The 25434-nt window shown below is 41.2% G+C and overlaps 3 protein-coding genes across 4 annotated transcripts; 1 reads left to right on the top strand and 2 right to left on the bottom strand.

Annotated features, from left to right (window-relative positions):
* Nucleotides 1–781: 781 nt before the first annotated feature.
* On the bottom strand, nucleotides 782–11513 carry LOC135248083 (E3 ubiquitin-protein ligase CHIP-like). 2 transcript variants are annotated; one of them, XM_064322292.1, is made up of 8 exons: nucleotides 11190–11513; nucleotides 10201–10431; nucleotides 9734–9932; nucleotides 9102–9267; nucleotides 6823–6910; nucleotides 6516–6572; nucleotides 6100–6216; nucleotides 782–5622 (listed from the first exon to the last, which is right to left on the bottom strand). In XM_064322292.1, the coding sequence occupies exons 2-8, from the start codon at nucleotides 10312–10314 to the stop codon at nucleotides 5497–5499; spliced, it is 867 nt and encodes a 288-aa protein (XP_064178362.1). In that variant the 5' UTR covers nucleotides 10315–10431; nucleotides 11190–11513; the 3' UTR covers nucleotides 782–5496. The 2 variants fall into 2 exon arrangements, with proteins under 2 accessions (XP_064178362.1, XP_064178363.1); XM_064322293.1 differs by having other exon boundaries at nucleotides 11199–11513.
* Nucleotides 11514–13747: 2234 nt separating this feature from the next.
* LOC135248084 (myeloid-associated differentiation marker-like protein 2) lies at nucleotides 13748–15577 on the top strand. The gene has a single exon (XM_064322295.1). It carries the CDS (start codon nucleotides 14174–14176, stop codon nucleotides 15026–15028), a length of 855 nt encoding a protein of 284 aa, XP_064178365.1. The 5' UTR covers nucleotides 13748–14173; the 3' UTR covers nucleotides 15029–15577.
* A 2989-nt stretch (nucleotides 15578–18566) lies between these two features.
* Nucleotides 18567–25434, bottom strand: mss51 (MSS51 mitochondrial translational activator). Its single transcript, XM_064322290.1, has 6 exons — nucleotides 25056–25434; nucleotides 24203–24352; nucleotides 23053–23177; nucleotides 21417–21980; nucleotides 19812–19905; nucleotides 18567–19526 (listed from the first exon to the last, which is right to left on the bottom strand). Exons 1-6 carry the CDS (start codon nucleotides 25070–25072, stop codon nucleotides 19316–19318), a joined length of 1161 nt encoding a protein of 386 aa, XP_064178360.1. The 5' UTR covers nucleotides 25073–25434; the 3' UTR covers nucleotides 18567–19315.

The following is a 25434-nucleotide window of genomic DNA, read 5'->3' as shown; positions in this document are numbered from 1 at the left end:
AAAATCTATGAACAAACCTTTCTACCATAGCCTCAGACAGACTATCCAATATATCATTCTCCACTGTGGACCAAGGACCTTGATTCTCCAGGCATGTTTGTAACATATCTTATTCAAAGCTTTAGTGTGTGCTTCCATTGACAATTTTTTAATAACAGAAAATTCGTTCTTCACTCGTAGCAAGTTGGCACTGATAGATTTGTCAATGAGCATCATGTTTAATTGATGCTATGGGGTTAAGCCTCCACATTGGCTGTTGTCTCTCAGCTGACCTCTCACCTCTGACTCTTATTGGTCAGCACTGCATCACTGGATAATGGCATTGTACAAGTGTCTACACATCCCATCCATTGCAGCAAATACCAGACTACACTGCTTCAGCTTTAAGGTTTGTCCATTTGTCAAAGTCTTTCTCAAGACCTATCGGAAGAACAGCGAAGGGGGAGGTTACTTGAAAGTACCTTTTCAAGAAAATACATAGTTTATTGATATTCTTATAACAAATCAGCTGCCCACATGGGTACATAGCAACAAATGAAGAACTGCTGGTAATGTCTCAACAAAACTGATTCTGCTTGTGCTCTCCAATATTCGCCTAGCTGGTAGTGGATTGTAATTTAGAACTGGCAAAACTATGGGGTGCAATCTACGGAGCCACTGAAACTTGAAATTTGAGCAGTAAGCAAAGGGGTAATAAAATATTAATGCAGAATGGAATTCATGATATAATAATGCTGCTGCACTTATGCCAAAAACAGAAAAAAAAGACAAAACAGCAGAAAACTTTGAAATAAATTGTCTTTATTTGCTAGCCATTCTCAGTCTAACATTATATATCAACTTGGAGTCGAGAGAGTGACGAGGCTATCTGCATTCACACTTAGATTTGAAAACATTCAGCGTTAACCCAAATGAACCCTGAACACCAGGGCTGTCTGGAAATGCAGCAAAGCACACCAACACCACACAGTTCTGCTGGCTTCACAGCAAGGACTATAAAAACAACATACGCATATCTATCACTACAAGCACCCTGTTTATCACATACCAAGCTTCCTCCAGGGAATCTACTGATGCTTGAGGTTAAATAAGATGTCGAGGAACAGAGACAGGTTACTGAAAACCATAACATGATTTGTGTAACAGCAATGAGATTTAAAAAAAAAATATTTGACTTGTATTGACACATCATCTATGAGGAATCTCTCTCTCTCTCTAACACACATACACACACATAATGAAATTATCTTTAAAAGTAAATAAAATGCATACAATCATATGCAGAATCGATGGTAATTAACACCACCAATCCCAGCATCTACCTGTATTAGAAGGGGCAAAACTTGCTTTTTAGAGAGTGTATACAAGGCTTTAATTTACATTAACTGAAAGTATTGAAATTTTCACAGCAAAAAAAAAAAAACCAAAATGCAAAACTCTTAGATCAGGACATAAGCAGCTAAACAAACTATCTCTGGAACCCAGCATTCTTATAAAAACGGGCTAGTCTTCCACTAAATACCATTTTACAGTTTCTGTTTGGAAAACACTGTGGGCCAGAAGGCAGAACCCAGCAATGAAGGCTTTTGATTTTGAGCAGAAGAAATTATGCCGACTCGTATCTAATGGCATAGTTAGGGAATTCCACTACAAACATTTTAAAATCCACTCAGACAAAAAGTGCCCCTGTAGTCAGGCTGTTTGTTGCAGAAAAGCATCTTAAGCTCCAAAAGCACTCTGACGGGTCCTGCATAGCCACGATACTGGTACATAATGTGATCAGAATTAAGACTGCTGAGAGTTCATATACATATGTCAAACAATGAGAAGAACTTATACACTACACAGTGAACGGCTGATCGCTTGTGCACAAGTACACTATGTGACCGAAAGTATTGGGACACCCCTTGGTCTGGGGCTGTTTTTACTGGTTTGGGCAAGGCCACTTAGTTCCAGTGAAGGCAAGTCTTAATGATACAGCATACAATCACCTTCCAGATGACTCTGTGCTTCCTCAACAGTTTGGGGAAGGCCCTTTCCTGTTTCAGTATGACAATGCCCCCCGGGAACGGTGTGGACCAAATTGACAGGCCTGCACAGAGCCCTTACCTCAACCCCATCCAACACATTTGGGATCAGTTGGAAAGCCAACTCAACCAATCAGTGCCCGACCTCACTAATGCTCTTGTGGCTGAAAGGAAGCAAATCCTTGCAGCAATGCTCCCACATCTAGTATAAAGCTTTCCTAGAAAAGTTGGTCATAATAGCAGCAAAGTGTAGACCAATGCCATATTAATACACATAATTTGGGATGAGATTTTGGATGTCAGGTGTCCACATACTTTTGGCCATGTAGTGCATCTACATTTATGGCACGACTATGAAACAAACATCTTTACAAACATCCACCCAAGAATCCTCGAAGGTAACAATTTGTAGCTATTGGCTAAATTGCCATTTAAACAAGTATGCTCCATAAACACTGTTGCAGTGAAGCAGCCATTTCATGCTGTCATTCCCTCTCCTTTTTTATTTTACTACATTTTTTAAGACCTCCACCTCAGCCATTACTGAGGCAGTAGAGTTACTATGCTTCCCCTGTCGATGAAAATAAAACAAAGGTGAGCAAACAAGCTCTCAACGTCAGAATGAGAAACTTATGAAGAATCACATCAATGTGACTAGTCCAGATATTTACTGTCGTCATTAAGTTTGACCCTTTGATTCTAGAGTCAAGAGAGGGATTGGTGGGGGAGATTGCCAAAACTTGTGTACAACTTGTGCATCCACCATTTACACCGACATTGCAGTTTGATTTTCATATTTTGGTGTTCCGAATTCAGAACTGGTACAATGCAGGACATCAGCTGAAATGGAACAGTGTAATGTGGACTGTGGAGGATGGTCTTTTGCCAACGAGAGAAGAACAAGCGCACACAACTGACTTAATGCTGGGGTTCCATTTGTTTCCTCCAGCAAGACCAGCTAGCCAAGCATTCATCGATCCTAAATTAGCTTACTGTGATCTCACTTACAATCAAGCAACTTTCATGTGTAAAAAAGCGACAAGAGAATCGCTTACGGTAGCAAGTTTGACACATACAACCAAGTATCAGAAAACTCTTGGTTACAAGACAGGGCTTTGCTTTCATGTAGCAATTTAGCGCTGTTCAATCACAACCATTTCGCTTCATGCCCTCTGTCGAGGGAGCATTCATCTGCAGTCAATCCCACTCCTCACTGGAAACGGACTACGCAGCCTTGATTAGGTAAAACTAACGCAGACTTACTCGAGCCTCCTGGGGTCTGACGCTAGGCACAGCTGTACTCCAATGCCTATTAAACGAGACTAATCTGCAGCAGCACCCAGCATGATGCAATACCATCTAATACTGAGGGGTGATAGTGCTTTGAGTTCATTGGCCCCTTCCACAAAGGAAAAATGATAATGCACCCCGCAGAGGGATTAAATGGCTATACCCTTGCTCTCTCCGGGATGTTGTACATGATGATTAAACCTGTTTAAAAACAGTAGTTTTGGTATGGTGGCAACTACACATAGCAGTTTAAGTGGGACTATAATTTATTTTGTCAAACGATAGCCCTTTTGCTATATGAAACGCACATAAAGGCAACAGATACACAATATAACCCCTGTCCTCTCTCTGTGCACCCTTACCTAAACAATACTGCAAAAAATACTCAATATAAAGATATCCTGTAGATTTTTAATCCATTTTTAAAAATACTTTTTTTTGGATTGAAGTTCAGTCAAATTATGGTTTTGGAAAAAAATGGAGAGAAAAGCCACTGAAATGTTTTAAGCAGAAACAAATCACGAAAAAAGTTTAACTACGCATTTTTTTATTTTAATATTTTAGGATCTGTAACAGATGGATGCGATTCACAGGAAGTATTTTCAATACCAAACCACTATTTTCCCAAAGCAATGTGAACACCTTGCATGCCTCCTTACAACATTCAGCCCATGTCTACTGCTCCGGTACAGGAACAATCTCAGTACACAGCAGTGGGTGCGGTAAACTGAATTATGATGAATGCCGCTGTCGTAATGCCACCACCAATCAAATCACCTGTCACTTACAACCACATCATCAGCATTTTGTGGTCCAGCATAATGGCAGGTAAACTACATGTAAAAAAATATATACATATGAAAACTATGATCAATGTGATTGTTACCGCTCCAGACAAAATGATGTTCAGCTCATTGTGAGAAACTTGGAATTTTGACCTTAAATTATGAACTTTCAAAAACAGTGAGGGGCTGATGATTGTTTAACAGCCACGTGAGCAGGAGAGCCAGCGGTCACTGAAACCGCAGCCCAGGGAACTCTGCAACACCACAAGCCGCGAGGGCTCATCTTCACCATGCCTTTCTGTTGACCGCCATTGTGGATCAAAGCTCGCAACATGCTCATTACCGCAATATCCCTCTGATTTCCCACACAGCTAGAGACTACGCATGGGCCAGGCGTGTTCAGCGCAGGCATAGCCAATCCTCCAGCACAGTCAGTGGAAATGCGTTCCTCAACATGTTTCCATGCCGACATACAAGAAACCCAAACCTGTTTGAAATGAAGCAACGAAGAGCATTTTCATGTACTCCCAACAAGGCCATTTTAGCTTGGTGAAATCAAGGGTCTCGACCTATCTTCCCAACGGCAAAGCCACCTGTCCAGCGAAAGACAAGCCGAGTCACACAGGTGTGGAGAAACAGCCCATGTAGAGACCTCCAGCAGCCATATTAGTAGCAACTGAACGACAGGCCATGTTATGTTCCACCCGACATGCGCTAGCCACTCCTCACATGCATTAACCACAGCCCAGTGGATAAAGCATTAACCAAATATTATCCCATAATGCACATGTACATTTGTATACTTCTGTAATCTGTGTAAAAGCTTGCTCTGTTTTTTTATTTCATTTTTTAAAGTCCTGCATTACACTTACTGTATCTGATTGTAAAATGACTTGGATCTGTCTTTGGCTTTTAAAGACGATCACTTGCAAAAAGGTCAGAGAGCGCCTCTCAGCAAAAAATTGGGAAATAAAACAAAAAATTCTAACCAATTCTAACAAAATAAGATTGCAAGTATACAAACAGACAAACAAACAAAAAAAAGAGTAAAACGGACAGTGCACAGAACAAGACTGCTGCATTTCTACTGTAGGAGAGAGAGGAATGAGGGAACCGTCTGGGCCACATTTTTGGGTGCTGTGATCCAGGAAGGCAGGCTGGGGGGGGCGAGGCCAAGAAAAACGCAGGGAACAGCAGCTTGATGTAGCTGAAGATCACAGTCAGGTCTCTGTGCCCCAGTCTGGCAGTCTGCTGGGTGGGCCCCGTGTTTAAAGTGCAAATCCAGGAGGGCGTACTGGTTAGTCTTTTCTTTTGTCTCTGGTTCATCTTTCCATGCTTTTTAAAATGCATTTGAATCTCCTTCTCGGGGCCTCGGGGAGGGGGGGGGGGGTGGATCAATAGTCCTCCACCCAGCCGTTCTCCAGGATAAAGGCGTCGATCACCTCCTTCATGGCCAGGTTTGGGATCAGCTGGTCTTGGGTCAGCGGGCTCCGGGTGACAGGATCAAAGTGTCCAACTCGCTACGGAACAGAGCAAGAAAAGAACGGGTTAAAGGGAGGACACCATCAGAGACATCTGGAAGCTCACAGTCAGCACTATGACTCGGATGGTCAGCACAGTCTGACATGCTATAGCTTGTTTTCAATTATCTGGTGTCTCGTGTTATATTATCCAATGTTACTTAGACCTAGCTAAAACAGAAGAGCATTTCTATATTCGCCATTATTTATTCGGTAAGTCCCCAAAGAAAGGTTTGCCTGCAACAGCTTACTCACAATAGCTGCAATGGATGCATTGTGTTTCCATGCCATAATGGTGCCTCGTGGTTAGTTTTGGGCCAAATCAATGAAAGTCTGCAAGGCTTCTCAATGGTGAAATAAGAACTGCCACATGGCAACACAATGCATTTCACACAAAGAGGACCCCAGCCTTGAGCAACACCTCCCTCTGATGGAACATGCTGGTTCCTGATTCCAGGGTTCAGATGGGGTCTTTACCTGTAGGTGCTCCTCGATGTCTTTGCGGTCGTAGGTGATCCCGCTGGGGGTGATGCAGGGCTCCCTCATCAGCTCGAAGCTGATCTTGCCGCACAGGTAGTCAGGGATCTCGCGCTTCTGCGGGCGCACAAGGTTACATTACATTACATTACAGGCATTTAGCAGACTCTCTTATCCAGAGCAACTTACACAACTTTATACACACCATTTACATTGTACCCAGTTACACAGCTGGATATATACTGGGGCAACTCAGGTTAAGCACCGCGCTCAGAGGTACAACGGCAGCGTCTCACCTGGGAATCGAACCTGCGACCTCTAGATTACAAGACAAACTCCTTACCCATTATACTACGACAGTGCACTGGGGAAATTCGCTAGCGTGAACGTAGCGAGCCGCAAAGCTCTGCGCTCACCTTTCTCTTCTCGTCCACCTGGGAGAACAGCTCGTCCATGTCCGACAAGTACTTGTCCTGCGCAGGAGGGGAGCAGACCGATCAGAAGAGGGGGACACAAGAGAACACTCACCTCATAACGCCGCACCTTGATGGCAACTGGGGCCAAAGTAAAGGCCCGGAGAAAAAACGAAAATACAAAACGCACCAAGCCTAGCAGCTGCGGTTACTTTGTAGCCTTGAGGCATCCGTTAAGAATAACGTGGATATCGAGGACGTGCGGCCGGTACGGATTCGTACGGCGACCGCCGATGCACTCGCTACTCACGTGTTTTGATTGGATCTTCGCCATTTCGTTCCTGCTCCTGTTGTCCTCCAAACCGTCCTCTTGTTTCTCGCGGTACTCTTCCAGCTCCCTGAGAATAAGCAGACGCTGTAGCCAACGCAGCAGAGCTGGGCTCCGCTCCATACACTCTATCTTGTTTTCAAGACCATGTAAAAGAATTTTATGACCCCCTGTATCAAAAGCTGCACTTAGGCCTAATAAGAAAGGCACTTTTTCAATCAGCGCTGAAAGCAGGCCATTTACTAAATAAAGTAGTTTCTGCACATGGAAACCTGACTGAAACCTTTTAAGAATGTGGTTTATGCCAACAGACACTTCATTGTTTTAAATCCACTTCATAAAGAATTTTGCTTGGGGAAGAGAGGTTTGAGACTTACATAACTAAAAACAAGGATACTAAAATATGTTTCATTATGACAGTATTTAACACAATTTGGGAAACTGGCAGGTATGTATCTCAACCATATACTATGACAGATATATTATCTGACAAAAAAAAAAACATCAAAATAGAGCGGTAATGTGATCAAAAGAGCATGTTGAATTGGAATACATTCTTACCAGATAATTCAGCCTGAACCACAGCATAGGATTTCTCTGTCACGCGGTAACCCAAGATAGTCGCATACTGATATTGTTCCTGTTTGTGCTACGTTCAGCCTAATAGCCTACTGAAGATAGCAAGATGCTCTTTAAGAATATCATACTGAATCTGTAGCTTAGGCCCATTTCCATTCAGCATTATGACAATTTCATTTCAGCTGACTTGCTTGTCTAGTGGCCCATAGAGTCTTCTGCTCGAAGGAGATCTTTCATTTCGACAGTTGGAAATGTATCAAGGGTTGTTTTATGTTTGCTATTTAAATCCAATCACTAAATCGTCACAGTATAAATGTCAGGCTGGCACAAAAATGCCTCAGTTACACAATATACAACCTTCACCGCTCCAGAGAAAAAGGAGGCTTTCTTATGTGTTCTAGGTTTTACGTTCCATAGACATCCTGACCTCAAAGAATGCACGTAAACTATCACAGAACTAGCACAGAAATGGCAACTTCAGGAAAACAGCACACAGCAATGCATAGGCCTCTTACACAAACCGAAGCATGGCCTTGTTTTGGCATTGGCCCAGTAAAATGCTGATGACAAAAATTAAAGGATGTAACGCTTGATAAAATCTAAAAGACCGCCCACTTGCTATCTTAAATGTCTAGTCGTAGGAACTCAGTCATGATCAGCTGACACAGAATTTCGAAAACTGATTAAGAAACGCTGAGATGTTTAGATTGGAAACAGCAACAAGATGCACAGGATAATCACATATACACAAGGCTTGGGCATAAATTTGATGATATTCAAAGTCATAAAGGTCTACTATGGAACATATTAGCATAAATTGGCTTACTGTATGAAGACATAATTACAAGGGGAGGCCTAAGTAAGCAAGGGTTTACTGACTCTACCTAATCACATTTATGTTTAAAGATAAAATGTAATTTATTTTCATCAGCCAGATTGCTACTTAAGAATGCTTTGCATGTTAATGATCTTTTATCCAATAAGGTAAGCAGGTTAGAAGCAGTCACTGCTTTCAAAAGAGGTCGCCTTTCGCAGTTGCATTTTTAATGAGTCACCAATGTTTTCTCCACAACGTATATACAGATCACCAGAATGAGAATTCTGACTATAGCCATCTTAAATAACATAGTATGGGAAAGGAACTTAAAAAACAAGATAAAAATCTTAACCTGCTACCTACTAAAGGATGCAATCATTTTTGACCACATAAAACATCTCTACAGTTACGATGAACTCGATTTCTCTCGTAAAAACAGGTGACGCCCAGTATCACAGTCTCACTCCTCAAATAAGACAATTGTTATGTTCTGGACCACTCTCTTAGCCAGTTAGCAGAAAGCAAGCAGCTCAACATTTCATCTCCTTGCTTAAAAACAAGGTTTTTAAACAGCACACCTTTTTTTTTTTGCTTGCCTGGAGAATGCCGACTGGTTCAAAAGGCTTCTTTTCTACATCAGAATTATTTCAGAAACTTAGACGCACATGGTAACTTACTTTGGCCTTTTTTCTATTTAGCTATTTACTTCAACCAAGTAGACAGGTAAATTGTTAATGTAATTTGACTACTACATATGCATCTATATCTAAACACAAAATATTTATTCTGCCTTACTGTACACAATGCATGAATGCGTCAAAAGGTCCCAAAAAGGAGAGACACCAAGGCGACAGGGCTGTCTCACCTCTCCTTCTCTGCCAGGATGAGTTTGGTTAGATAGGCGTGCAGCTCGTTCTCCTGGTTGATGCGTTTCTCCTCGATGCTGTTCCAGCGTTTTTTCTTGGCTATCCTGAGGGCACTGGGGATGTCATCCCCAAAATTCAAGCGCTGCTCCTTCGCCAAGTTATAGGCTGAGAAAACAAATGCAGCATGCATTCCACAACATGTTCATGGAGGCTTTAATCCTGACTGAGATTTGCGCCATTTTAATTATATTAGCAAAGGAGCTGCATATGACGGCCATTGTTTTTGTCTTGCCGCAGTAGGGGTTCCTTTTTAAATCAAAATAGAAACTAGGGCAAGGCTGCACAACCCTGTTCCTGGAGATCTACCGTCCTATAGGTCTTCATTTCAACCTTAATTTAGCAGACCTGATTATACTAATTAGCAGCTCAGTGAGATCTCTAGCTGTTGAATGAGGTGTGCTTTGTTAAGGTTGGAGTGAAACGTACAGGACGGTAGATCCGCAGGAACAGGGTTGGGCAGCCCCGATCTTGTAAATGGGCTCCAAAATCCACCCAAATACCACCCAACCCGGGACCCATACAGAGCTCCGTTCACCTCCTAACCTCCTAACAACAGATATGAGATCCAAACCTCGCTGCAGATTGCCAATGGCCTCATCATAGTTCTCCATCTCCAGGTGACACTGCCCCAGAAAAAAGTGTGCCTTGACCGACTGACTGTCGAGCTCCAGTGCATGCTTGCAGTCGGCCAAGGCCTTGTCATGTTGCTGTAGTTTCACATAGCACAGCGCCCGATTAGTGTAGTACACTGCTACCGAGGGGTTCCGGTTCTGGAGACAAAAATAGGGAAAATAAAAATGATGACTAGCATTTTATCAAAGCTCTTTCTTGACTTGTAATATAGTAACATAACATACGTTTTACGTAGTATTCAAAATGATTCTAAACTCAGAAAGAAGTATTGCAATTCCTGAACAACTCGTACTATTTATGCAGTTATTAGAACTAGCTGCAGGGGATTTGACTAGCATCATGGCAATGGCTAGATGTTACGAAAATAAAGTTTCATTCAGTCCGCAGTTCAGGCGCGGTACTCACGATGGCTTTACTGTAGTACACCGCAGCCTCCTGGTACTTGCGGTTAAGGAAGAGGCGGTTGCCCTGTTCCTTCAGCTCCTGAGCAGAGGCGCTCTTCTCGGGGCTGCCCGCCATCTTCTCCGACAACCCCAGGGCGCCCTCTTCCCCTTGCTTCCCTATCCTGCTCCCCGTGTCTCCGGCTGGACACCCGCCGCTCCCACGAGCCGCGTCAGTTGGTATCCCTTTCCTCTCCTTACAGAACCGGTGGTTGAGATGTCACAAGCACGCGGCACGTATGACAGCTTACAACCGTATCACATATCGGCAATATATTCCAAGAAGTTTAAAACATTTGATCATCATGTTTTTTTTAGGTTTAGTACATTAGTGCCCGGTAGTGCGGCAGAACCGCAGCGTTCCCCATCACCTGATGCAGTGCTAAACTCTCCACGACAACTGGCCATTCAGTATCACGTTGTACAGATCAGAGTGTGCGGCCTTCATAAAACAGACGCATAATTCTAAACACTTGTAGTCAGGCAGGCATAAATGTTTTGTGAATGTAGCAATCTCTCCACACTCGATAAACTAACGTTACCAACTAAATCTAGCTGCATAGCTATTCTATCGTCAAATTCAAGTCAGCTGACACGTTTAGCCAGCTTATTAGTCGCGAGAAAATACGGGTATTTTAAACCGTAACAGTTTAATAGTAATTACATTTAAACCCAGAACGGTTAGCAACACATTTGAATATAATGACATGCTAAAACGTTAGCCTATTACCTAGTAAAGTAACTCAGCTACTAACACAATTCGCCGAGTGGTTTAGCAGGTAGCATAGCATTTGGATAGCGTCGGGTCATTATAGTTAGCTACTCCGGTAAGTTGTGCCACACCAATAAGCGTGTCTTTTACACATTTGTTTCATTTAATAAACTACCTTTCGCCGAAGAAGATTCAACAATATACGACCACCTCGTTGCAATAAACGATTTTCCATTACTTACCCAACTTACCGGACAGAAACAGACAGCCTTCTCGGCTGGTGCCGCTCTCCTGCGGCTGTTGTCAACAGGCAATATCGAGGTCCCAGCACAATGTCTCTTGGCCTTGGAAAAGTGTACCAGTATATTTTCTGTTCTCCACCCCTTAATTGTTTACTAGATTAGAACAACCATCGTCATTAACAAACATAGAAAAAGAATGTAATGTTTAAAATCCTTAATGCCCTACGGGTTTTCACCATCACACGCTTAGCTATGTTGTTTTGATGACGCATACACTAGGAAGTCAAACAGTGAGGCCAAATGCGGACTCGGAAGTGCATCACACTGGCAGTTCTGAACGTTCTTAACCATAGAACTCTGTACTTGTGACTCTTAACCAATCGCAGAGACGTGATTTAGTTGAATCCGAACCGAAGTAGCTACTTTGATCATATATAATGCTAGAACTGTCTCTTTTATCACACAATGCGACCAGACTCATTTAAGGGCCCTGTGGTTGATTCAATTCTTATATGTAAGGTCGTACAAGTAATTTGAGAGACAGACAGGCAAGTAACGTTTCATAGTGTTTCAACCTTAAACATTTGGCTGCAGAAAAATATTTACATATCTGTTTGACATTCCTCAAAGTCACTGCATTTTGCATGCATTTGTGGTATGGAAAATAAGTGATGTAATCTAACAAATTACAATGTAGCCATTTGGCAGACGTGACGGAGCCAGATCCTAAGGTTTTCGTGGCCCTAAACAAGAACGTTGTTGCGGCACCAAATTGCTCCAGTATCACATCCACTACATAAAAATTTAAGTTGCGATTCCCAGGGATAGTTGGAGCCCTAAGAAAAACTGTGTAGTGTTTATGCCAATGGCCGGCTCTGCAAAACGACCTCCAAAAACTGTATTTAATACGGTAAGCAAACACCCACGACAGATAAATATAGATCAAAAAGTCAATCAAATAAGTGCCACTGCTGAATTGTGGAGACGCCTCAAAACCTGAATTCTGCTTCAGATTACACAATCTCTACCTGGAAAGTATGTGCACATTTTCAGTTTGTGGACCTATGTAAGATGGATAGCAGATTAGCATAGCCTGTTCATTAGACAATCAGATTCATTTTATATATGATAATTTAATATTTGCATTACCTCAAAATGAGTTAGTAACTGACTGAGATGTATCAGAAATTAGAGATCACTTTACATTAGAAGCATAGACATGTGAAAAGTTGAATACCTCAAATAGTGAACTGTAGTTTGTGTTGGTTTGAATGTCTGTGGTTTATAGGCCTACCTGGAAGTTACAGTTTTGCAAATTAATTAATATGAGATGATAAACTTAATGTCACAAGAACTGTGGCAGGCAGGAGACACTAAAACAAAAAAAAAAAACAAACAAAAAAAAGCATCTGCCTTTATGAATGGGAAGACTGTACTTTTTTGTATATAAATATTTATTCAGAAAAAACTATGAAAACACACACAATAAAGCAATTCCTAAACTCAGGAAAATATATAATGCAAAAAAGTCTGAGCCTCATTCAAAGGTACTTTCAAATTTATGTTTCCAAGTTCTTATGACTTGACACATGTAAAATGCTGAGTATCTTTCCTCTGAAAACCTGATATTAACAGTGATGAAATGACAGATTACGAACATTTGACAGCAGAGAGTTGCAATATTTGATACAGTTAAGTTACAATCGATTGATTCTATTCCCTCACATTTACAATGCTTTGAAAGACATTAATTATTTTCAACTGTAGAATATTAGAATATTAAATCAAAAGTTTTTGCAATAACAAACAATACTGCTTAGTGCTTGAATGGGAACCTCAGAAAATGTTTGTTGTTAGAAATGGTGGCGGTGGGCCAGTAGGGGGCAGTGTTCCCTTAGAATGAGGAAGAAAACCCAATGCTGCAATGCAGTGCTGTAGGACAGGGCTGGGCAATCTTGATCCTGTAGGGCCAGTGATGATTGAAATTTTTGTTCCATCCAAGCTTGATTGCATTGCTTATTTAATCATCTCTTTTTGAGCATGAATATTCAGGGGGATTTTACACATTAATAGTGTTTGTTGAGTTGAGATCCTGAGATGAAAGGTGCTATATAAAATGAATTATTATTATTATTATTATTATTATTATTATTATTATTATTATTATTATTATTATTATTATCATCGTACCTTGTTATTTCATAGTTCTTCCTAGTTAACTCATTTCCAAACTATTTTAGATTCCTCAGATATAGAGGCCTTCTGATTTGGATGTTTGATTACAGGCCATTTTACTTGTTTACAGCAGTTACTGATGACTGGCTGGCTATAAAATCGCTGAAAAGTGGGGAAAGGGATTATCCCTTTAACAATTTCACAAAATGTTTCCAAACTTGAAGATGTTTTATTTCACTTAACAGGTGAAATGTATTGTTATTGCAAAATTATTGCAGCTCTTAATACACTGTATACACTTGCACACTGCAGTATAAACTGTTCAAATGGACACTGTATATTGTAAAATTATATTTGTAATAGCAGTCAGCATGGAAGTCTCGGTTGAGAGACATTTTGACATAAACAGACTAGGATAACCCCAAAATAGCTCAGGTTTTGCCCAGATTTGGCATGGCTATGTTCTAGTCGGCTGGAAAATTTCCACCTTCAAACCAAATGTAGCCAGGTTTCCACCTGAACACCTAGAAGCGTTTCACTGACTTTCAGCACAAAAATGTTCATGCTGGGATAGCTCTTTCTCTGAGAAAATGACCCTATTAGAAACACAGCTGTGCATAGATGTGTTCAGGTGCAATAAAACCGAGGCACTGCCCATTATTATGTAAAATGTGTTGGCTGCTGTAAGTACTAGATAACGGTGAAGCTTCGATAGCAAACACACCGAATGAACTGTGCCTCCAGATCAGCAGAGAAGACTGAGGGAAGGACAAGCACTGACTGCCAAGCAAGAAGAGAAAGAAAAAGAAATGGACCAAATTGGATTTACAGCTTCGGCATTAACATCAGGCAGAGGGATACTGCATATTATTGAGATTGTGATCTGTGTTGTGGATCAAGCCCTGCTCCATATCCATCAGCATCCTGGTCATACCTATTGGGTTTGGTGCATGTTCACCTGGGTCTTCTGCGGTTTAATGACACTGATCATTACCATTATTGAAATGTTCAAGATTGACTTGCTTTTAAAATTTTTGAATATAATGGACTGGGATGACTTTGCCACTGGCATGACTATGACAATGACCCTCATGGTCTTTTCCACTGCTGTTATCTATCCTGTGTTCTACATTTGTTCTCACTGCTACTTGGCTGTGGTAATTACAATCGTGACCTTGGCGTGTTTCATCGTTTACATTATAGATGCGGTGATGAGTAAATGTGCAACCAAGGGCAGCTATCTGTGCATTATGCCAGGCTTCATCAAGGTCCTGGAGGCCTTTGTGACCTGCATCATCTTCATCTCCCTCATTGGATACGTTGGAAAGCCAGCACTGTACTGGTGCATTGTGGTATACGTCCTCCCGTTTCCTGTGACTCTGCTATTTATGGTTATAAACATTCTTCACCCACTGAAAAACTGCATACCCTGTAACTTGAATAAGTATGCCTTTTACATACTTTTAGTGATAGTGCTGCTATACATCAGTGCAGCCATCATCTGGCCCCTGTACAGTTTCAGAGACAACCCTCGTCCTGCTGACTGCCCTGGCAACTTCTGCATCTGGAGCATCATCTTCATAGTCACCTTCATGACATATGTCAACCTCATTCTTTACATTGTGGACTGTATTTGTACAAAGTTTGGGCTATGTGGATTTTAGATATATCTGAAGACCTTTGTGAATTCCAGCTCTATCATTGTTTATGTTCCATGATTTCATCCGTAGTGTAGTCTATGTAGACTATGTCAGTATGTAGGTCATTTAGGTAAACAGAATCGCCAACAAGGAGAAAAGAAAAAATAATTTAAAATAATATAGACCAAGGAGAGTTACATTTTTTTCTGGATTTCATGCCATCCTCTACCAGCAGCTGTCGTGGTGGGTGATTTGTAATTGTAAATTAATTTTTAAATGAAAATTAAATATTAAATTAAATTGTAAATTAATTTTTAAATGAAACAGTCACTGTATGCTGACTGTGTACTGGAAATGTTCTGATACCATAAATACGTAGCAATAAAGAAAATAAATTTGGTATTACAGGACAATATGTACTTTTTTGTTTGTCCAAGTGTATACATTATCATATCCTTGGTATATTTTGGTATAGCACTGTTGTAGCCTATTGATATATACACCTTTTGGCAGTTTGAATAAATTGATTGAAATGTGTTTCTTGCAGTTACCTTACAATTATGCAATATATCAGTTTGTATAACTTGCATTTTCAATCAACATATATAATTTATTTGGAGAGCATATGCTTTGTGCTACCTTTTTTACATAAATTTAAAAGGATGTGTATTTGCTCATAATATACAAACAAATATCAACACAGGCTAAAGTATACCAACAAATCCTTTGTTTATCAAGTTGATGAATTATACTTGGCTGAGGCAAATTTTTTGTTTCACATTTCATGGTTGCCAGATGCGATAAATAACTTTTTTAAAAGTTCAAATATTTTCTGGAAAGCATCCAAAAGTACCTCATAATAGATTATGTGAAGTATTTAAATAATGTATATGTAATTATGAGCTGTTTTGTATCATATTAAGCCATGGAACTGTAAGGTTATCGTTACCTAAAGAAGGTAACCACATTCATATTGAGTTAAATTAGGCTTTAGGCTTTGTTGTCTTTTAGCATCAAAATCGACACCAGAGAGAACACATGCAAAACAGTCATCCCCCATCTTAATGTCATCTAGGCTGTGAAGAATCATATGATATCTTAAGACAAATGATATCTTAAGACTCTCGTGAGACAAATTATCTGTATGTGGTTTTAGTACTTTGTTACTGCTGTAGCAGAATTATTGAGAATCCTCAATAAAATTGAGAAGGAAACAAGTCTAATTAGAAATCTATTCTCATAGGAGACTCCATTGGATCTACGGATGGGATGGAAAACATTGTTTTGAAGTGAGTACATATGTTTACAGGTGTAGTAATGCAGTTACATGGTGTCCAGGGACAAATAATGTTTGAAAATATAATTGTTTAATTGTATTTGCATGTTAATGATGAAAAAGCCTATTAAACATTGTAGTAATTTAATTTACACATGCGATGCTATCTTCACTAAGATAATCATGAAATAGAACTCATCCAATACAAAATTATGCACAGAGCACATATCATCCAACACAACACAATAGAATGGGATTCATTGACACCGCAGTCATTCCAGATAACTACTTTCATGTCTGGCTCTGCCCACTAATTCATCTATCCTAGAAATTCAATGACATTTGAACACTAATCAGTAATTGCCTACTGTACATCTGCTGTTGATCTACCACTCTGCAACCATTCAAGAAGCACCCTGTACAAAATGAACTCTCCCCAAATGAACCTGCATGCACACACGTCTGAATGCTGGCATCAAGAAATGAAGCCTATCACAGCATGCAAACAGACCTTCAGCCACTTAAACAAAGTATGTGTGTGCATTTCATCGGGTGATTTATGATCATTGAATATCATGCTGTAATATCTAAATGTCAGCCTCCTGTGCTCGCAGCAACAGTGTACAAATGCCCCGAGCAAGGCCCCTGCCATTCTGAATTCCCATTCATCATCCCAACTATAAAAAGCATTCAAAAACAGTATAAAGGAATGCTGCCTTGGCTTCAAATAGCATCAATTTTTTTTATCAAAATGGAGGTGCTCATTGTGAGGTGGGGTTCATGTCCACGTGGAAGAAATGTTTTTTTCCTATAAAATATGTCTATAAAAAAGAACATTATCTGAGGGTATTTCAATCTACACGTGAACAACCAATATGACTCCAGGCCTGTGGAATTTATGAACATCTGTAACTGCATGAATTTTATTCAGCATATTACTGGTCCTACCCATACCCATGGTCACACCTTAGAACTAAAAACAACACACTGACTTATTATTGTTGTGTCCTCTTTTGAAGATATAGCCATATCTGGCCATTTCTGTTTTATTTTTAGGTTGTTCCAAACTCTACTGGAAAGCCTCCCCAGAAGAGTGGAGGCTGTTACAGCATCAAAGGGGGGTACAACTCCATGCGAATGCCCATAGTTTTGGAACGAGATGTTCAGCAAGTAAATATGGGAGTGATATTCAGGTGTCCACATACTTTTGGAAATTTAGTGTATATATACTTCCCCTCGGCAACATCATCGGGGACACGGCAAAAGTATTCACAGTTCTGCTGACGACACCCTACTCGACATTGCTGTGACTCTAGATGACAGAAGCCCCACGGACGCCCTCCATATCAAACATTAACATGTGGACGGCTCCAACTTTCTCCAGCTCAACCAGGACAAAACAGAAGCGCTAATCACTGGAGTGGAGGGTCAGAGAGAGAGAGAGCTGTTGACTAAACTGCAATCACTGGCACTTATAATTGTTATAGCATGGACGTTCACTCTAATAAATATTGTTAGAGTATGGATGTTTCTTATTCAGGCCAACACTGAGAGATTAATGCATGCTTTTATCACTTGCAAGCTCGATTAATGTAATGTAACACCCTCCTCTCTGATCAACCCAAAAAAGCCATTGGTCAACTCCAACTAGGACCAGAAGGAGAGCACATATTGCGCCTGTTTTAATGTCCCTCCACTGATTGCCTGTCAGTTTAAGAATTGATTTTAGTATCTTTCTATTGGTTCATTAATTTTTTAATGGTTTTGCACCTGAGTACCTGTCTGAATATGCTTTCAAGATAGGCGCCCACGAGATCCCTCAGGTTCTCCAGTGGTTGTCTCCTGCCTGTCCCTCAGGCTCTGACTCAGACTCACAGACACAGTCATTATGGACCCCAGCCTTTGGAACAGCCAGCCAGAGGACTGCAGAGAGCATGGACATTAAGAGAAAACTCTAAATGCACTCTTTAGCTTGGCTTTTAGTCAGATTGCTTTTACTTAATTATTTTATTTTAATTATTTTGTTTATTTATTTATGTTTTATTGTATTTATCTTGTTTTATAGCAGTGGTCTCCAACCCTGTTCCTGGAGAGCTATAGGGTCTGCTGGTTTTTGTTTTCACCTTAAAATCAGCACCCAGTTGAGACCCAAGACACCAGTTGAGTTGAGTTAACTGAGTCACTATAAAAACCAGCAGACCCTGTCGCTCTCCAGGACCAGGGTTGGAGACCACTGTTTTATAGTGTCCATCTTTGACAACAGACATGTAATGTCGTACATACACGTTTTACGTTCTGTATTTTATCTTTATTTTTGTTGAGCCCTTTTAATTCTATCTCAAGCATGAATTGCGCTATATAAATAAAGGTTGATAGATTGACATATAGATTTTTACTTTTTTTAACGTATGCAGAAAATGTATGAACTGTATGCTAAACCAAGTGTCATTGAAAAAGTGTGTCTGAAAATGGGAAAAAGCTATAACGGCCTTTTATTAATTTGGTCAGGAGTCATATTTCCATCTGGTGACAATCAATATAACAATAAAAATGACTGCAAAACCACTCTCCAAATAAGGTGTGTGTAAAAGGCCATTAAACCCCTTGAATGCTTTGAAGCGCTTCGGTGGAGAAGAGTATATTGGTTATAGCTGGTTGTGCTTGTAGTATCATAACATTCTGAAAGCCTATTCACAGCAATCATCCAAGCTGATAACTTTGTTCCTGTGGTTTGAGAACCTACTAAAGCATGTTGACCAGTCAGAGACCTCTCAAGTAGGCTTTATAAAAACACAAAGAGACAGTATCAATATCAACTAGCTGCACTGATGAATAGCCGTAAGTGTAATTTCAAATGCAAATCACTTGTGTAAATCCATGAAAGTACATTCAAAGCGCCTGAAAGATAACTTCCGAATGAAAGAAAATGGCAGTTGATGCAAATACTTTAGGCGGACAGGGCAGCTTGTTTCAGTGCCACTTTTCTTTTCACTGATTACTTATGGAGTATTAGCCAATAAGCTTTGGACGCAGCTCTAATCTTCCTCGTCATCATGCTCCTCTTCCTCCTCCTGCTCCAGTAGCCCCTTGAAGCAGAGGTAGTGGGAGTTGCAGTAGACTGGGGTCTTGTTTGGACAGGCCTGCACCTGTTCTGGCTTCAGGGAGGCAAAGGGATTTTGTCCACTGCCCCTGATGTGCATTTCCAGCTCTGCAAGGATCTGCAGGGAATAATTCAGCTCCTCCTCACTGTGGATACGCACAGATAAATATACACACATTTTAACAAATAATGTTCCAATATGATATCTTTTCACACATACACGTGATATCTTTGGTCCATGTACTTAGTGTATGCTCAGTATAGTTATCCTCATGCATTCCCAGGGTTTCATTTTTAACTATGTTTGGTCTTCTTTCAAGGAACCTTGAATAAATTCTATGACAGCTGAATAATAATAGAACTGCCCTGGTGTCCTTGGTAAAATGTAAGAGCTGAATGAAAACAGAGAGGCGGGATGTGAATGTACTCACGTCAACATGGTGAAGAGCGTGGGGATGCTGTAGTCTCGTAGCAGCAGCAGGGTAGGGAGCCAGCCTTCTTCCAGGCCCTGGCTAGCATCAAACCCTGCGAAACAGGGCCACTGACACAGTAAATTCCACAGACCGCAACAGTAGGCCATTCAATATTTTATGCTGAAAAACCTCACTGTTCACACATGCATTTTTTCAGTCCATTAAAGCGACCCAGTCACTATTAATTCTAGAATATAGCAAATGGCAATGTTCAAGGTAAGCCTGGCCCTAGGCCCAATTTGACCACCGCTATTGTGTGAGTCAAGAGAGCACAAGCAGCAGCTGGGCAAGGCTTCGTGAGGTGAGACTGCATGTCAAAACTTCATATATCACTGTATTGCAGTTTGCTACCAACCACTACTATCATTATTTTTGCGTCCAGAGCATTGCCCTGACACCAAGCTGTTACACTTTCATGATGGAATATGTGAAAGGAAGAATGTGCTTACTAAATCTCTCTGCACTTTAATGTTCAATTAATCTGTAGATGAGGGAAGTTAAGATGCATACAGTGGCCTTGAGTGCCTGGTAGGAAAGTTTTGTGGCACACTGTTTTCTCTTTTGAATTCCTCACCAGGGACAATCAAAAAGACTCTAATAAGAGCATGTACAGAGGCTGGCAATGAGATCTCTGGCTGTTTAAACAAGGAGGCTCAAAAGCCAAGTGATGTAAACACACATTTCCCTCACCACGTTTCTGTTTAGCCTGACCATGGTTTCTGAATCCTGCTGTTCATGTTTGTGAGGGAGGGGCCAAAGTGTGCACATCACAACATGAGCTGGGTGTAAGCAAACAGCACAACCTTCACCACCACAAACCGTTCCCCTCAGCCACAATGAAAATTACAATAAAAGATTAGCAGAAAACATGGTCATGGTGGTTATTTATTTTGGAGCTATAATGAAGGCTATGTAATATTGCAATATTTTACAAAGAATTGGTATTTCTTGTGTTCAGTAGTCTATTAGCTCTCCTCATTTAGCAAGTGCCCTCTGGTGGGCACTGTAAATGATTGCAAGGAGACAACAGAGAAAACGTTATACCTGTGTGTTTTTACGAAGGAACAAACCGGTCTTTTAAGCAAAATTTGTATATTGAGGGAAATAATGCCCAGGAATTAAAACACAGTTACTGTAAAACTACTGCTCCCCAGCACTGCTCCAGGTCCAAGCTTCACCAGTTGGTACCGAGAACATGGACTGCACAGACCAGCTCTAACCGACTCCAGCTGATAACATGCATCACCTCGTTAGTCAATAAAAGTCTGGCATGTTCACACACTGCTGCTACAGCAAAATAACTTTTGACAGTACCTGTTTATGTTTGTGGTGGAGAACAGAGGGTTTCAGAAAAAAAAATCTATTAGTTAAATAGACAGTTATGAAATACACTATATTCAGTGCACATCATAATGAAATCAGTTTACAGTCTTGCTAATACTGTAGTGGCCTTGTGAGGTAAAGGCACAAACAGATTGGAGAGTCATTATGATTAATTTAGGCTGAAGACTAAAGCAATGTCATTCATGAAAGACAGTACTAGTACTAAAGACAGTACTGTACCTGGATGGAATCCCACTACCAGGTCAGGCTTGGCTGCCTCCTGTTTCTCTATGACATCTTCCCAGAACTGGTGATAGAGTCCCTTGTAGGCACTGATGTAAACTCTCCCACGAGGCCCAAAGGCCCTCAAAGGAGGTCTCATAATGGGCCCCTCCACTACCTCAGGTCCCACCATCACCACCTCCAGACCCTGGTGACCAGGGAACATGCGGTTCAGTTCATCCATGTCCGTGAGCCGGGCCCCCATGGTCTCGCTGTGGGAGGCCCCAACCAGGTGGATGGTGAGGGGCCGGGCGTAAGGGTCCAGGCCGAAGATGCGCAGTCCCAGGCCCAAAGTAAGCGGGCGGGAGAGGAACTCGCTCGTCACCCGCCAAACTGACTCCCGAAGGTCGCCCTCCTCTGGGCTGGGCCTGCCAGCGTTGGTCCACAGATCTCTCATGCCACGCCCAGACAAGATGGCATCCAGGCGGGGGCTCAGGTCTCCCTGCATGGACAGCCAGTCTTCCCAGCCCTTCACACTGCCTGCAGGCTGTGACCACTGCTCTGTGGGGAAGGGGAGATCTCCTGTTGGAAACCAGGGAAAGACAGACATTAATATTTGCATGTTGGTAGTACAGCAGTATTGGTTATATCATACATATTATATTGCACTGTGGATTTATGTAGGTCTAAGCCAACCATTTCCTTTCCAAGTTAAACCTATCACTCAAAAACATGATTTATAGTATGTCAAACTGCCTAGTTTCTCTTAGACAAAGAGTTCCACAACCCACCAAAGGAGGATGAAGCATTGTTAAAATGTTAATTATACATTGTCCATCCATCCATTATCTATACCCGCTTATCCTGGGCAAGGTCGCAGGGTTTTTGAGCCTATCCCAGCGTGCATTGGGCGAGAGGCAGGAATACACCCTGGACAGGCCGCCAATCCATCGCAGGGCACACAAACCAACAATACATTGTGAGCCAAGAAAACAGAGACATTTCAAATGATCTAACTGTTGATATATTTGTACAGGACAAGAAACTAATATACTTGGACGTGGAGTAGAGGGAACAATAGGAGAAAGATTTCAGCAAAATTTATGTTTCGGCAGTACTTCTTATCCAGGAATTCCCAGCCTGATGCAGACTTTTTAAAACAGATATAAATCCCAAATACAGCAGAAATATACGACTCTGAACAGAAGCTGTAGCACAAATGGGAATACGATCAGAGAAAGGAGGGAAACTCAAGCATGAATGATCACCAAAGGACCACTGATTTTTTTGACTTGTCCAGGTATCTCTGCCAGGAACCAAACTTGAACTCCAGCAAACTAAGGAAAAGGGGCCAAGGATAAGACACTGTCGAAGCACCCGAGTGAAGACAAAATCTCTGACAGTGCTGCATCGAAATGTGCCATCTTAGGGCCGGTACGTTTCAAACGAAACGCTCGCAAGAAACAAAAAAAACAAACAAAACTGCTGGAAGTGACCCGGAAGGGTTCTCTTCCTTCAGCACGGCTGACACAGCTTAAAACAGAGAGAGTTTGCATCCCGTCTCCCATTCAGTCTCGTTATTTCCTATAAAACAAAGTTTTACACTTGTTATGCTCAGTGCAGCCCCTGCTGAGTCACTGGCCATCACTCTCACCCGTGAACACCAGCCACTCCACCAGCCGGTCGATGGCCACCAAGCGCAACGTCTTGCAGAACTTTTTGTGCTGTGGCCAGTCCTCCTTCTGGCACTCCTTACTGCAGTAATATACATTCAGACACCTGGATGACAGAGAGCAGAAACACTGTTGGATGAATACTGTTCCAAGAATTTGCATTAATGCTGTTATTTATGATATGTCAAGTTAAATGATGTCATGACAAGTAACAGCTGGATTAATGAATATGGAGGGAACATACAATATTCTTAGGATATAATATGTTTCTGTTATTTATCTCCTATGGACTGTCTGCCCTTTAACAGGTGGAAAAAACAAGTATTTGGGTAATCTTTGAAGCTCATTACATCATTATGTGCAAATCTGCGCATGACCAGAGTGTCAGGCGGGTATACCATGGCAGCAGGGGAATGCTGACTTTAAAATGTGTCCTTCCCTCGGCAAAACAAATATCTGAGCCACGCCACCATGGTGCATGATCTCACCAGGAACGCACGCCGGGCACTGAGGCCTGGGAACATTCCAACTAGGAGACCACAGCACTACTTTATCATCCCCAGAAATGACAGAGCCCTGCTCTGCAAGGGCATCGGAAACCAGCCCACCACATTACAACACAACAGAAACTGCCCATTTAAACCAGCAGGGAAGTGGTATCACTAAACATATTTTAAGGATAAAACAGTAATGGTCAGTTTTTCACATTAGTAATCAGGTCCTGCCCAGACAGTTCTAAATCCTGTCTGCTGCAGTAGAGTAACGGAGAAAGTCAGAACTAAGTTATTTCTCGATGTTCTTATCATAGTTTATAATAAGAGTGATGGAGATAAGGCATCTGAAATTTAAATATCACACAAAATAGTGAACTGAGAACCAGAAGCATGTCTTCGAAACTCTGATTAGACTCAAGATCAAACAAATCTACCTTTCACTGACAAGTGCTCATGCAGTCACCAGTCAAAACATCTCTTTGGCTCAAATTTCACGTGATCAAGACTAAGAGGATGGAGAGAAAAGGCCAGAGATCCTGTTCTGCCCCTAAACAACCTCTTCCCCATCACACCTTGCATAATGTGATCTGCTTATTACCTCTTGCCCTCTCCCTCTCTAACTCCACCCCTCGCTTACTTAACGCAGCGCTTGAGAGCTTGGCCCTCAGAGAGGTGGCTGGGCAGCTTCTTGCAGGCAGCGCAGAACTTGAACGTGTCCTCCATCTTCTGGAACATCTCCTTGTGAGAACGGAAGGCAGGGCACTTTGCCTTCCCATCCTGTGTAACCCTGATGAAAGTGAGGTTGACATGATTTTATTGTAAGAACTGTCAGTTTTGTGAAAGAACAGACATCTCTCCAAACTGACTATACATAATAAAGCAAGCGATTTTGTTATTATTTTTGACTTAAGAATATTCTGAAGGTTGATGTTAAATTATGGCGTGGGTCACAGGAAATGTAATCAGTAGCTACTCCTTCTGCCTGCCATGTAAGGGAAAGTGTGGGACAGAGATAGTGCCGCAGCACTGTTACTATTTTTACCCCTAAAATGACCATAGCGATTGCAGTGTTGTTGCAAAGCAGAGATTTAAATCCGTTTTGATTCAAGTGTCACAATCAATTAGGCTAAACTATTTGTTAAGCAAACATTAATGTGTTAGGAGTACTTTTTAATTATTATACTTTTTATACTACATATTTTCATGTCATATCACTAACAATAGCCTACTCCCCTTTTCAAGGGCACTGTGTGACTTATTTTTGAATTTTCTGTATTCAGAAAACAGTGAGGATTCAACTGGTCCCAGTTTTTGACGCTGAATAATTTGTAGTTGCCACGTGTTTTCCCGACAACACACAGTCAAAAAACTAATGGTGCGTTCAAAAGGGGGGAAACAAAACAAAACAAAAATATCAAGCAAAGGTGTGCGTGTCACTGTTTTACATGACATTATTGAGCCTGTTATAAGTTAAGTTAAAACACCCCTACCTTTCCTGATCGGTCATTGAGAGTTCCGAGTCAAAGGCTGTGGTCGATTTCTGGTGGAGCTAGCTCAGACGGGCAGTGATTGACAGCAACCTTGTCGGGTTTTACAACCCCTCCTGGAGCGACGCATTTTAGCACTATTTATACACATACAACCCCCTTCTCGATTTCCATACCACAATCCTCGAAACTTCTCGCTGGAGAAAGAAAATATTATTTTACACATTCGCGCAGCTGTAACTCTATGCTACAACGAAACAGAATGTTTCATCAGGCACGTCGCATTATTGTACAAGGAACTAATTTACTAATTTATTTATATACTTAAACGTGTATCTACTCTCTATTTTAGCTACTGATTTCCTAAACAGTTTAACGAGCA

Source organism: Anguilla rostrata, chromosome 2, assembly GCF_018555375.3.
Source record: "Anguilla rostrata isolate EN2019 chromosome 2, ASM1855537v3, whole genome shotgun sequence".
NCBI lineage: Eukaryota > Metazoa > Chordata > Actinopteri > Anguilliformes > Anguillidae > Anguilla > Anguilla rostrata.
This window is presented reverse-complemented; position numbering and strand designations above follow the sequence as displayed.

Excerpts from the sequence above, each read along its gene's own strand:
- LOC135248083 (XM_064322292.1), bottom strand. The coding sequence starts at position 10,314 with ATGGCGGGCAGCCCCGAGAAGAGCGCCTCTGCTCAGGAGCTGAAGGAA. Across the intron at positions 9,268-9,733 it reads CATTGGCAATCTGCAGCGAG|CCTATAACTTGGCGAAGGAG; the intron begins GTTTGGATCTCA and ends TTGTTTTCTCAG. Across the intron at positions 5,623-6,099 it reads ACATCGAGGAGCACCTACAG|CGAGTTGGACACTTTGATCC; the intron begins GTAAAGACCCCA and ends TCTGTTCCGTAG.
- LOC135248084 (XM_064322295.1), top strand. The coding sequence starts at position 14,174 with ATGGACCAAATTGGATTTACAGCTTCGGCATTAACATCAGGCAGAGGG.
- mss51 (XM_064322290.1), bottom strand. Across the intron at positions 23,178-24,202 it reads GCTCTCAAGCGCTGCGTTAA|GTGTCTGAATGTATATTACT; the intron begins GTAAGCGAGGGG and ends TCTGTCATCCAG. Across the intron at positions 21,981-23,052 it reads GGAGTGGCTGGTGTTCACGG|GAGATCTCCCCTTCCCCACA; the intron begins GTGAGAGTGATG and ends GGTTTCCAACAG.